Raw genomic sequence first — 13,159 nt, 5'->3', positions numbered from 1 at the left:
TTCTCAGTTGCCGCCGCTTTTGTGAGGGCACTCACAGTCAACCTCACTGAGTAAATTTCAGTCCAGGCTCACGCTCACTGAACTGCTCACTTCATCACGTGATCGATCATGGTCGCTCACTGAGTGCTCACTGAGTATATTCCTTCTGTTTCAATTGAAGAACTATTATCATAGTGCTTAGAAGTTACTTGTAAATTATCCATATACCTTTTATACTAATCACCTCTACACGCAGCCCCTAGTTGGGTTATAGAGGCCTCGAACCTAGCATTTACTAACAGAAAATGGTTAGATTGAGGTCCTATTTCCAAACCGAGATTTCTGATGAAGTTTCTACAATGGCCCAATCCGGATCTTTCAAACTGTATAAAATTTCTAAGCGGAAGGGTATCTAAGGGGTGAGATTCAAGGTTTGCCCTTAATGAAGGAACGCATAACGGGTTTATTCAATATTCGTTCAGGTGTGACAATGCTAATCTCATGTATTCGAACTATCTAGCACTACATACAGAGTTGCGTGTCTACTGAGAATATCAAGCATGAGAAAAGGAAGAAGAAGAAGAAGAAAGCCAACTTGCTACACCAAATCCTACGTAGACTCGGGACAACGACATTCCCATTCGGGGAAAATTATCAGAACTTTTGCCGTGAGAATTTTCCAGTGGATTCGATCCACTCTGATGTACCCCATATAATACTATCCCGCGTGCGTCGGTTCCTAATTCGGTAACCGTGATGGTTCCCATCAACACCTTCACCGCCCGGCAGTATACCGATCGCCTCAGCCTCAGCCTCAGTACGCCGTCACAGCTGGTAGGAGCTGTAGACAATGAATATCTCAATTCTGGTGTTTATAGGATGTTGATAGTCTCAGTTCAGCTAATTTTACTGTCGGAACGTGAATATCAAACCCTACACGTTTTGGCACCGGATATAGTTAGTCTGACGCGGCACGTGCGTGCCGCGTATATCTAGCTATCCCCGTCCCCCTCGTTCTTGGGGCAAAAAAGCTTCGATTTCGAGTTGATAGGCGACTTCCTTATAATTATTTATGTCAAACAGTCAGAGGCTCAAATTCCTCACCCCTCTCTACCACCTAGCTCCCAGGAGTGCGGCCTTTGACGCGTCTCAACGCGCCCGGCAACACCATGGCGCGTAAAGGCCCTGGTACAGATGGCCCTCTACAGATAGCCCTCCTGGAATCCATGTCTGCATCCACGACAAGAGCTTCTGAAGGACAGAAGATCTTCAGCCCTATAGCTACATTCCTCAATAAATACCGCAGCCAAACCATCAGCCTTGCCCCTCACCTACTGAGAGCCCTCACCACTCTAAGTGATGACCTCATCTTAGTAGTCCAACAACATTTCAACGCCTATATCAGCAATATCTTGACGACCTCCATTCTACCTGCCCTATCCCCTTCCCCTTCCTCTTCCCCTACCTCAAATTCCTTACCCCCTTCACTCCCTCCCTCACATCCCCCCTCAGGTCTTGAACAGTTAACTTATGCGACTATTACCCAATATACACCGGTCAAATCAACTCCCACTACTCACTCTAAAGCCCCTATTAAAAAGCCTATGCCTCTGGTAAAATAACCCCTTCCTGACAACTAGCTCTTCGTACATCTCCCAGCTAACCATGCAGCTAGAAAAATAGAAGCCTATGCTATCTACTCTAGTCTACGGTCTCAATTAAACTCAAACAGTGCAGCACTAAAAGAAGTTTAAGCTATAAAGACTGGCTTTGCACTATGTCCCTCATCTCCAGAAGCCCTCCTAGCTTTTGAGGCCCAAAAAGAGATTATCTCTACATTCTTTGTTAACTGCCAGATAGAACGCAGCTCCCAATGGGTCTCATACCGAGTCGTCAATGTGCCTGTGACGGCTCAGCCCTAGCTTTCGGCTTGGCGTCACTTATTGATTGGGAATCCTTTGAATAAAGGTCTCCATCAATAAATGTGATATCAATCGGCATTGTCATTTGTTATTGATACGCACTGATTCCCTATTGAGATGCGGGTGAGGCAACAGAGGTTTGTATGAGATGGACGTTACTATCAATGAGTAAATATGGGTAGAGGTTTAAATACGGGCTGTTCCTCCTTGATAGATAGTTTTCCTCTTCATACTCAGTTTCTCGTCAGCACTGGCACCTAGATAGTGAATATCACTTGGTTGGATTGGTCGTATGTTACAGTGCCAAGGAAAATTAGCCAAATCTTGGATAATCAATACTCTCTAATCTCTGTCAATCCTACACTACTATCCTTAGAAATTAGTGAAACTATAGAGCTCAAGCCTATATCTATCAGTGAGACCATTACAAGTGCTACTAATCTTAATACTCTCTCCTCAAGCTAGTTTATTAACTTCCTAGAAGGCACGAAATCACCACTGCCTATCTGTCAGAAGAATCAAGAATCCGCAGCCAATGGATTGACTAGATAGTGTTACACTACTGCACTACGGAAGCAAGGATTATCCGTAACCAGTAGGGTTAGGGTATCAGAGATATCAGAGATATTCTATGATGGATATGATCTAAGTATCAGAGAAATCAGAGAAAGTCTATGATTTCTATGTTGATGATGGAATATATAAGGACGCTCATTACAGCATGTATTTAGTTTTATTCTATCGTCTTGAATTAACCGTGCTAAGTACCCCTTAGCTTTGACAACTTGAGTATACGTTCTTCTATCGAACCGGATATTCATCCCTTTGTTAAGACTTGCTTTCAAGAAGCCTTTCGTACTTAGAAGCCTTATAACTTCAGCGTGTTATAAGCTATCCGAGATATACTCGACGGTAGTTTGACCGAAGTTTCCGACACTATCCAGCTACATCTTTTTAGCACTATCACCAATGCTTGTCACCTCTCTAAGAAAATAATAGTTATTTAATACATATGATGCTGGAAATAGCATAATGCATGATCCTGTGCCTGCCCCTCTCAATGCCAGCTATATAGTTTCTTAGAGCATACTGAAGAGGGCCATGTTAATTACTGCACAGCTCTAGAGCCTTATCAGTGTCCTCCTAGATGCACACACTATCATAGACTATATCTAGCTGATTTCCTAGAATATCTCCTACACTCTAAAGGCTATACTAAACATACTAAAGCTTAATAAGCAGAGATCCACAAATCCTGCACCTTAAATCTTACAAAAGCTTGAACTGAACAAGGATGCAGCTCTTAGCTCTCTATAGGCATACAGGAAACATCTATAGCATTAGATAAGATGCTATCTTAGCCTCTAATCTATAAGATTATCTCTCCTTTCTATTTAGTAATCCCCCCACCTCACGCCCTAACTAAAGATCCTCTAATTACAGCTTATGCAGTCCATTTTATAACCTCTCAACCATAAAACTGGTTCACCTCTCTTCTTAAATAGGAGCTATAATCTATTACTATCCAACTCAAAAGGCGCCTCTCAAAATCCTACAGTTAAATGTAGGGCACGCGCCAGATGCACATAAAATAGCTCTCACTTTAGCATACACTAGTAATATTGATATTATTCTAATCTAAGAACCATATACATTCAAAGATCTTAGCCAACAGATCATAAAAAAACACCTATCATATGAATGCTTCTCCCTAACTGACAGTTGGGCAATAAGCGGTCGACCACGAGTCCTCACCTATATCCAGAGGAAGAAAGGCATTCAGACCTCTTAGCTTTGCCCCTTCACAACTGACACTAAAGAGGCCTTAGATCTCCTTTTCCTTCAGATTTTCTCACCCACAGAAAAGTCTACTCTAATAGTTAACATCTATAACGCCCCAGCAGGCTCTATTAGAGTAGGTGAAGCCGCGAAAGCTCTTATACCCTGCCAGAGGCATATTTCCCTTAAGCAATGATACTCGCAGGCAATCTTAACCTACTACATAATAGATGGCAGCCCTCACTATATCGCAGCCCCACACCTTCTGCAGAGCTATTTATTAACTAGCTGGACCTCCAGGGTCTAGTACTTATCTCTAACATAGACTATCCCACACATAAAAGGGGTAACGTGTTAGACCTCAGTTTTGCCTCAAGCTCTCTAGCACTTGCGGGAGCTAAAACTAGTATAGCGAGCCACCTAGATGCAATCTCAGATCATTAACCACTAATTACCACTATACCATAGGATCAGAGATACAAGGAAACAGCTCAGAAACTGAGATTTAACATACTAGACCACACCTGCTTCCTTTCACTCCTCGCCTCTAATCTTACTAGTATCAAGAGCTCAACCATAATAGAAGAAGACCTTGATGCCCTTGCCAAAAAACTGACATCTGCAATCCAAGGAGTATATAGAGGCTCTGCTAAGAGAACCCTGACACAAAGCATAGAACAACCTTAGTAGAATAAAGACTGCAAGAAAGCTTTACATAACTACCACTTAGGCCTCTGCTCAAAGACAGACTTCCACAGGATAACTAGATAGTCTTAATAACAATTTTAGCGAGAGAAGCTCTCTACGGTAACACAAATGAAGGATGTCTTTAATATAAGTAAATAGCATAAGTCCACAGGCACCTTCTGAAGCCCTCCACTAAAGGATCTACTAAGACCTAATAGCTTCCTAGCAGTTACTATACATGAGAAATAAAACATACTAGTCCGCAATCTTCTCCAAAACTCAGCTGAGGCAGAAGATATACTGTTGGACTCCCTAATAGTCCCTACCACTAGTCTCTACTTCCTAGACATATCAATGACATAGATGGAGAAGTCAGTACTTCAGGCAGGAAACACAGCCCCTAGCATAGATGAAATCCCAACCTGTATACTCAAAGTAGCATGGCCTTTGATTAAGGATAAGATACTAATGCTATACCAAGGGTATCTAAAGATTGGTTATCACCTAAAATACTTTCAACACACAATTTTAGCAATTATCTAGAAACTAAAGAAGACTAACTGGTCCTCACCTAGATTATACAGACCAATTGCCCTCCTCTTAGTCCTGGGCAAAGGACTTGAGCGCTTAGTGGCACAGAATATAGTATAGACCTCTATACACCACAAAGTATTAGCAAGGCAATAGTTTGGGGCTCTCCCACTAAGATCTGCAACTAACCTAACTACATGCCTAAAATATGATATTGAATAAGCACTAAATTAAGGCATGACCACCTCACTCCTCACCCTAGATATTAAAGGTGCCTTTGATGTCATGCTTTCTGGCAGACTAATCCATAGATTACATGAGCAGGGCTGGCCTACTAATCTTATTCTCTGGATTACCTCCTTCGCCACTGGATAATCAGTTCAGATCTAACTCAATGGAGAGATTGGCCCCTTAACAGACATTGCCTGCGGTCTTCCACAAGGATCCCTAGTATCTGGCATCCTTTTCATACTCTATATAGTGCCTCTATTCCGTCTAGGAAACCCAAGGAACAGATTTAGTTACATGGATGACGCAGCTAACCTAGCAATCTTAACATCTCTTACTACTAACTGCGAAGCCTTATCAGACTCACTTCAAGAAGCTCTTAACTAGGGAACTGCAGAAGGCATTATATTCGCACTAGATAAATACAAGCTTTTTTATTTCTCCCAATATAAAGTAGACCAGGACCCAACCCGCACACCTTCAGTGAAAGCTAGATCTATTACAATATTAGAAAACACTAAACAGTTATATTTATGATGGCTAGGAATCCTCTTTGACAAAAAGCTAATATTTAAATGGCACATTGAAGAAACAGCATCTAAAGCCCTCACTGTGGCTAATGCCCTTCGCTCTCTAGGGAATACTGTCTAAGGAGTTAAACCTCATTTACTATAGTAGGCTATATTAACCTGTGTACTCTATAAAGCATACTATAGTGCTGAAACCTAGTGGCTAGAACGTACTTGCCCTGAGCCTTCCTAGACTTTAAACTAAGTTAGAGAACATCTTAAGAAACTAACTAAAGTAATACTAATAGGCGCAAGAGCAGTCCTTCTAATCTTCCATATAACCCCAATTCCTGTCCTTTATCGAGAGTCTGGATTCTCTCCACTAGAAATTGAATTAGATCGAATAGCCCTCCTTGCAACTGTCCACCTATGACATCTTAATCCTTATCACCCACTTCTAAGACACAAAGAATAGATTGCTAGTAATGACTGACAAACCAGCCAATTTACCCACTATATACTAGCCCTCCCTAACTCCAAACAGATAAACCCCCTCCAATACACTCCCTGGCACCCTCGCAAGTCTTATGAGAATGCCTAAGCTCGAATAGGAGCTCCCATAGGACACACTAAGGAATAGGCAGTGGCTAATTTCATAGCTTTCCAACGTACCATCCCTAACTCAGATATTATAATCTTTTCAGATAGATCTAGACTAGTAGACAGACGTACAGGGGATAGCTATATTGGAGTTCAAGCACACCATTAGTTCCTCCGCTCCTCACTCTCATACAGACATAGGAAAGAAGTCTTCAATGCTAAAGCAGAAGCTGTTCTAGCTGATGCTCAAGCAGCAATAGCATACCCAACAGCTCAATTTGCTACTAACTTATGGATCTGTCTTGACAACCTAGAAGTTGCCACACACCTCCTATCTCCCTCTATGGGATCCTCTTAAGAAGTCTTTGAATCCTTTCACACCCTTGCAGCTGCCTGGCCACTACGCGAAAGCTTCCACACACCAAAAGTAGATTAATCCAAATCCAATGGGTCCCTGGACACACCAAAATCCCTGAGAATGAAGCAGCTGATCTCACTACTAAGGAAGGAGCTATCTCTATCCCCCCCTCTTCATACAAGTCCTTATACACCTCGCTAAAGAGATACACCAAGACTCAATCCCTTTCCGCTGCTTAGACACAGTGACAGACTATAGCACCACAGATATACTAAGATCTAGAAATAACTACATCTCCTAAACACCCTGGAGAGCTTTAACTCAACTAACTTGACCTTGGCTACATCATAGTAGCTCATACTAGTTATGGAGACTTTACAGACTACCACGAACACTTTAATCATAATGATGCTTATCTTCTCTATTGGTGTGGAGCAAGAAAAGCACCTCTACATTTCTTCTTCTACTATGTAGCTAAGAGACGATGCGCTAAAGAGTCTCTTATTTGTATATAAATCCGATAGGACCTGAAGCCCAAGATTTACCCCTCGGCGGCCTATGTCCCAGTAGGGATCGGTGGGAAGCGTGCGAGTCACGAACCACGGCCATTAAACACACACACACACACACACCTCGTTCTTGGGGATCAGTCACAATATTAGGAATCAAGATATCTTCATATTGTCGCGCTTTACTACCGTCTATGCTTCGTGATACGGGTCGTAGTTAAACCAACAGGTATATAGGCAGATTTGAAACTGGCTTCACTTGTTTACACTCTTTGATTTATTGGATTATCATGCTATACTGCCACGATATTGCTGCCTTGGGCTAGTCTTATAATAATTAAAAGTATCTACGTATTTATGACTGTGATAGGTAGAACACTAACTGTGACGGCTGGGCATGGCTCTGCCTTCCCGTCTCAGTTCACGGATAGGGCTAGGAGCCGTGTAACCCTATCCGCGCCGTATTGGGAAGTCATATCAACATCAGACGTCGGAGCTGGATAGGGAAAGGCGCCTTGCACAGAGATTTACATGAGTAGTGAGAACCTGGGCTTTTACTTCATTTCTTCCTTTTCCCCCTTTATGCTTAATATTACCTCATGGGACTGCCCGCCATACAGGTAGACGTCGGTACCGCATTGGGCCTAGCGTGATCGTAGCAAGGACATCAACCTCGCACGCCACGGATCTCAGATAGCTAGCTAGACTTCTCAATATCACTCTCTCTCTAGCCCATCATCATTACCTGTCGACAAGCACCTCTTGTACGAGATAGTTAGCTAGAATAGCGTACTCAAACCAAGCAGATTGGCACCGTCACACTAACTAGGCTTTGACTGGCCACGCTCAAGGAAGCAATATCGTGTCAACTGGTACGAGCCCCCGATTCTCAATTTCGGTCGGCGATAGTTCGTTACTATCCACTCTGTACTGCAGTTGGCTGCTTTCTTTTCCTTCAAATGTTCCCTTTGATATCCTAGTTATTTACTCCATGACCAAAACCGTACTCTTGAAAATTTTGTGATGACGGTAATGACAAGGTGTTGGAATTATTTTAATGATTTGTGTCAACTAGAAGCATACATATGCTAGCAGGCATTCCATGTTCTAAATCTATTGGTCATGACCATTCGTCTGAATTGGAATAAAAGACCCCTGTATATCATACGCCCTCCATTTATCTGCCCAAGCTTTTACTTCTTCGTAGTTGCGACACTGCCGCTGGAACCCCCAATTCTGGTTTCCGTTTACTCTCTCCACTGTTGGTTCTAGGCTCGAATCTGCTGCACATATAATTCCTTGCCGTAAGTAATCAGAGCAATGTCCCGCGTGCGGAGGGCGATTGATTCCCATGTCGAAGTCTTCCTTTTGGGCTTCAGATTCGGGTTAGCGTAGTAGGCCCGGCGGATGAGATACTGGATGAACACTAGAAATACCACTGTATGTAAGTTAAAATATGGAAAGGAATGCTTACTAGGCAATGCAACTGATGAAACACGCCAACCATGGATGTATTCGGAACGAGTTGTGAATGGGATACGTATCCCACACCGTCTAAACAATTAGTATTTATGGGAATTTCATACTCATGATGAAAAGATAATCAATTCCAAACGTACTGGGGATCATGGAGTCCCAAACAGGTTCTTGTCCTCCATTTTTAGGCGGCGGCGCCTCGAACTCAGGGTAATGGCGTACATCTTGCTTTACTAGACTGGAAATTGAGACTAGACTACAACCGTCAATAGTTATCCAAAGATTGCTTTTGACGGAGACTTTGCTTACCCAGTGGAATACATTCCTCACAAGCGTTAGCCATAGAAACATTCTCTGGAGAAGTTATAATGACCCTGAAAAAAAGCCCCGCGACAAAACCGAGAAGCACAAGTGCTGCTCCCAATAGAAGGATTTTAGTCTTGTTAGATGTTCGGCTCTGTTTAGGAGAGACACCATCGTCGAGTTCGTCGTTGACAAGTTGAGAGTATTGCTGTTGATTCATCATTCTGGTAATGGACGATGGTTGACGATGCGTTGAGAAGAATGATGGGGAAAAAGAATATTTGAAATAGTGACGATTAGCCTGGAGTCTGTGAAAAGATACGCAATATATTCTTCAGGTTACACTAGAAGAATAAAAGAAATAACGATAAATCTGAATACTAGCTGGACTGATGGCTTGTGCTTAAAAAATGAAATTGATTCTAATTCTCAGCTACATGTAATATTTCCATTGATTCACACGACAACAAATGTAATCCTTGACCAAAAAAATACCATTGATTTTCACTTGTTTCTTCCCTTGAGTATATCATAAAAACATGTGAATTTAGTAGGTGTCCCCGATGGCTTTAAGGTCGACCTCCTCAGGAGAGTAGACGCGAGTAACTGTTACTGTTAGTAATTGGAAGATCTTGAAAAAGGAGTCTATACTTACCTGCATCATCATGAGGTTCAGCAATAGGAGCAGCGACTGTAAAATGAGTAAGTGCGAGGATAGTTAAGAGGACAGCCTTGTAGGAATGCATGTTGTCGTTTTCTAGACAGTCAAATAGTCAAAAAGAGGCTTCACGAGAAGACCAAAGCAAAGACAAACCTTGCAGAAAAACCTCAACGTGATCGGATCTTAATGAATACTTTGTTTACAATCCAAAGTTGTTGGATGAAACAAGGAGAACTTCAACAACGCCTGAAAACCTATTCATAAAATATACCTCTGCTTCGGCCCCCTAGTCGCCTTGATGTGTCATGTGGTTGTTCAAGACTCTCTCTTTTTCAGCTTTAGGCCTTAGCATTACACAACTTATGGTCTAGCGCCTTTGCTCGAGTGGGTTACACGCATGCAAAAAGAAAATTGTATGACTGTATGTTATTAACTACGAAGTATTGAAAGGGGTCAGGTTATGTCATGTGAAATTTGAATAATAGTGAATCGAGTCGGCGAGGATGATATGCCATGAACTTGTCTTTACCTTCAGAAACTGGTACAAAGTACACATCACGACCTGCTCCCCGAAATGCTCTCTTACAAGAAAGCAGCTCCCTACTCGCTCCTCCCAGACTCGGAATACCCGGTGAAATTGGGTCAATCGCCGCTGGGCAGCAGATCCAGGCGCTTCCGTATACTACTACCAATTCTAAATCTTGTCTTCGTCGCAGCATTCGCATTGTCCTTGGTACTGTTGATACCCCGTCCCATACCAGAATCGTGTACTCATCCAAGTTTCCGACGAGAATGGAGGACGCTTAATATGGAAGAGAAGTTGTCTTATATTGGCGCTGCGCAATGTTTGGCCAGAACTCCGTCTGCATCTCTTAGGAATGACAATGCGTCTATTCACGATGAGCTTGCACTTCTACATGGCAAATTTGGAAACTACTGTCAGTTATCGGCATAAATCTATCTATATTGCATGAGTGGCTTAGTAACGGGTTTTCCTTGGGTAAATGTATAGCTCATAATGCTGCTCCGTTTCTGCCATGGCATCGGTACTTCATTTATGTCTATGAACAGGCGTTGCGAGAAAACTGTGGCTATCAGGGCTCGTTACCGTAAGTTGTTTGACCTTCTCTTCTATATAGTCTTCCATTTCATGCCAGTTTTTCTTACATTTAGCTATTGGGACTGGACCCTCGACTACCAAGATCTTTCCAGAGCCCCTGTCTGGAATCTAATCGACGGATTCGGACCCAGCCGAGATGAATATGGCTCCGAAGGTGTTGCTGGCGGACATTGCGTGGTTTCTGGCCCTTTTGCAGGACTGATGCCGACCTTTTTCGAGGGTGTCCGTGATCCCCATTGCCTATCTAGGGGCATCTTAGACAAAGAGACGGTCAGGAGAGTCGGAAATCTAACCGTACGGCCAACCGTGCTAGCTCGTCTCGCCAATACCAACGGAAGCTACTTCGACTTCCTCATTGAGCTAGAACACACGTCGCACTTAGTGATTCCATATATTCTCCAGGGTGACTTTTCGAAAATCACCGCGCCTAATGGTGAGTTTCGACTTCCGAGGGATAGAGTCTAGAGGCGTACGACACGTATATGTGACATTGTTACTAACGATGAGCAGACCCCTTGTTCTACCTTCAATTTGCCCAAGTTGATCGTGTATGGTGGAGTTAGCAGCACCTATCAGAGCCTCGTCAAAGTGAATATAATGGGCCATCGAGAAACGACTCCTCCGTGGAGGGTGTGCTAAGAGATTTCCTTGATTCTGGGGACTTTCTTCCGATGTGGCCACGTGTTGAAGATGTCATGGACACTGAGGGTGGATTGCTATGCTATCAGTACGATACAACTGTATGGGAAGAGTCGTGGGTAACTATTTGAATTTCGTGAGCTAGTATGAATATTATGAGATTCTATTAGACGATTTTGACCATAGATATATGTAACACCCAGCTAAATTGTCCCATTTTACACATTATTCAAGCACAGTCGATGATCGTATTGCCTGCTCTGCAAAATGCACTTCCAATGTCACTAGCCTTTTACACTATTCATCTCATTCCATTTTTTAGCCGAAAGATCTTCACTATTATGTCATTCGAAGTATATTATCGAAATGCGGCTGTTTTTTTCGGCATCCTAGATTAACGTTCTACCATAAACTCGTACACCGCAACATCAAAATATTATTTTGATAGGAGGCAATACCATATATTTAGAAATTTAAGTCGTGTTCATGGCACCAAACAAAATTGACAGAGAGCAAGCACGGTACGTGATATATCTAGCCCTTGTTTTTCCTCTGCGTCCAAAGACTCTCCTCTACGCCTGCTGTAGTAAGTGCTGTCGTGGATGGTTTCCATTCCGGGTCAGCATATGCTGGATATCATCCACGATGAAGCATTTGTGCGGGATGACAAAGAGCATCATGCCATACGTGGCCCGATGAAGCGAAGTGATCGCCGGGTGGTCTTCCTCCATCGTTTGAGTCGCTCTCACCAGGCACTTGAAGTCGATACCAGTATATTTCACTCATCCTTTGACTGTCAACCTACATGGGCCAGTATAATCCCTCCAAAGCTGTGCGCGTTGAAGAAAAGGGGTCGTTGCTAGAGCTAATAATACTGTTAGCCTTGGGATTCTGCATAGATAGTCTATGGAAACAATTACCTCTTTCGTGTTCCCAGTCTTCTTGATCTCCTCCATCAGCTCCAGCCCGTAGTCGAGGATGGTATCGATCCCGTGGCTTGACAATTTTGAATTGTAGCCATAGATCATCGTGCGACACTGGGGCAGATCCTTTGACAGGAAGTCACACAGCCACATCCGACCGAGGTTTCCCCTTCCCTGCCATGATCCGTAGGCGTGTCCGTCCAGTCCGGCGATTTTATACTGCCGGGAGTAACCTTCAGCCAGATACACACGAGTTCGGCGGTCTTCAGGGTCAAGCTCTAAAGTGCGACTGTATTCATCGCAGGCGGCATCAAAAAGCCGATATGCATCAAGAGCCAAACCAAGACGTGCGTACCACCTTCCATCTTCCTCAAATTTGAACCACCGTGTGAGCTTCATGATATTTTCTCGGCATTAGACATAAATTCCGAATCGCCAAGAGTTGCTACTATGGGGGTGCCAACGTAAAACGGCCTGTTCCTGTTGCGGTGGTCAGTTCGTCCCAAAACATCGCTATCGCGACGGACAAGGGTCTGACGAGTAGATGAATACTCACTATAACTCTGCAATTGTGAAGCAACAGAATTATATCCCTGAAAGTGTCAGGTCCAAAAATGTCCCATCTTTTACTGAGACTATGCAGAATATTTTTGAACAGATTGGAGTTTGAAGCACGGGCTTTAGAGACCCATAATCTCTGATCTTCCGTCAGTGCCTTCTGAACATCTTCATCAATCCAATCCTTGAGTACGGAAAGCAGCGTCTGGCTGAACTGTCAAATCTTCTCCCTGATGTATTTGATGCTTCCCCAGTACATTGATGCGGAAGCCTTGTGGGAAATGTGAAAAATACGGTAAAGCAATTGGAGAATCCGTACTCTTTCTTCCACTGGGAGCTTTTTTACGCTGATTATAGCCTTCAGATGATATATGGCA

The 13,159-nt window shown here is 43.1% G+C and overlaps 5 protein-coding genes across 5 annotated transcripts, besides 4 other annotated features; 2 read left to right on the top strand and 3 right to left on the bottom strand.

Annotated features, from left to right (window-relative positions):
• Positions 1-542: 542 nt before the first annotated feature.
• Positions 543-567: a microsatellite.
• Positions 568-1,148: 581 nt separating this feature from the next.
• On the top strand, positions 1,149-1,901 carry TSTA_088030 (uncharacterized protein; the record flags this gene model as incomplete). The annotated part of the gene is made up of 2 exons (XM_002478485.1): positions 1,149-1,592; positions 1,743-1,901. The coding sequence occupies 2 exons, from the start codon at positions 1,149-1,151 to the stop codon at positions 1,899-1,901; spliced, it is 603 nt and encodes a 200-aa protein (XP_002478530.1).
• Positions 1,399-1,489: a sequence feature (GA-rich).
• A 1,974-nt stretch (positions 1,902-3,875) lies between the features above and the next one.
• Positions 3,876-6,590: a mobile genetic element.
• A 615-nt stretch (positions 6,591-7,205) lies between these two features.
• Positions 7,206-7,225: a microsatellite.
• A 1,145-nt stretch (positions 7,226-8,370) lies between these two features.
• TSTA_088020 (uncharacterized protein) lies at positions 8,371-9,104 on the bottom strand (the record flags this gene model as incomplete). The annotated part of the gene is made up of 4 exons (XM_002478484.1): positions 8,371-8,517; positions 8,577-8,656; positions 8,722-8,811; positions 8,888-9,104. The coding sequence occupies 4 exons, from the start codon at positions 9,102-9,104 to the stop codon at positions 8,371-8,373; spliced, it is 534 nt and encodes a 177-aa protein (XP_002478529.1).
• A 324-nt stretch (positions 9,105-9,428) lies between these two features.
• Positions 9,429-9,627, bottom strand: TSTA_088010 (uncharacterized protein; the record flags this gene model as incomplete). Its single annotated transcript, XM_002478483.1, has 2 exons — positions 9,429-9,487; positions 9,537-9,627. 2 exons carry the CDS (start codon positions 9,625-9,627, stop codon positions 9,429-9,431), a joined length of 150 nt encoding a protein of 49 aa, XP_002478528.1.
• Positions 9,628-10,350: 723 nt separating this feature from the next.
• On the top strand, positions 10,351-11,432 carry TSTA_088000 (uncharacterized protein; the record flags this gene model as incomplete). Its single annotated transcript, XM_002478482.1, has 4 exons — positions 10,351-10,480; positions 10,555-10,651; positions 10,716-11,095; positions 11,239-11,432. 4 exons carry the CDS (start codon positions 10,351-10,353, stop codon positions 11,430-11,432), a joined length of 801 nt encoding a protein of 266 aa, XP_002478527.1.
• A 670-nt stretch (positions 11,433-12,102) lies between these two features.
• TSTA_087990 (uncharacterized protein) lies at positions 12,103-12,623 on the bottom strand (the record flags this gene model as incomplete). The annotated part of the gene is made up of 2 exons (XM_002478481.1): positions 12,103-12,192; positions 12,222-12,623. The coding sequence occupies 2 exons, from the start codon at positions 12,621-12,623 to the stop codon at positions 12,103-12,105; spliced, it is 492 nt and encodes a 163-aa protein (XP_002478526.1).
• Positions 12,624-13,159: the final 536 nt, after the last annotated feature.

Source organism: Talaromyces stipitatus, genomic scaffold (genome assembly GCF_000003125.1).
Source record: "Talaromyces stipitatus ATCC 10500 scf_1105507295527 genomic scaffold, whole genome shotgun sequence".
Taxonomy (NCBI): domain Eukaryota; kingdom Fungi; phylum Ascomycota; class Eurotiomycetes; order Eurotiales; family Trichocomaceae; genus Talaromyces; species Talaromyces stipitatus.
This window is presented reverse-complemented; position numbering and strand designations above follow the sequence as displayed.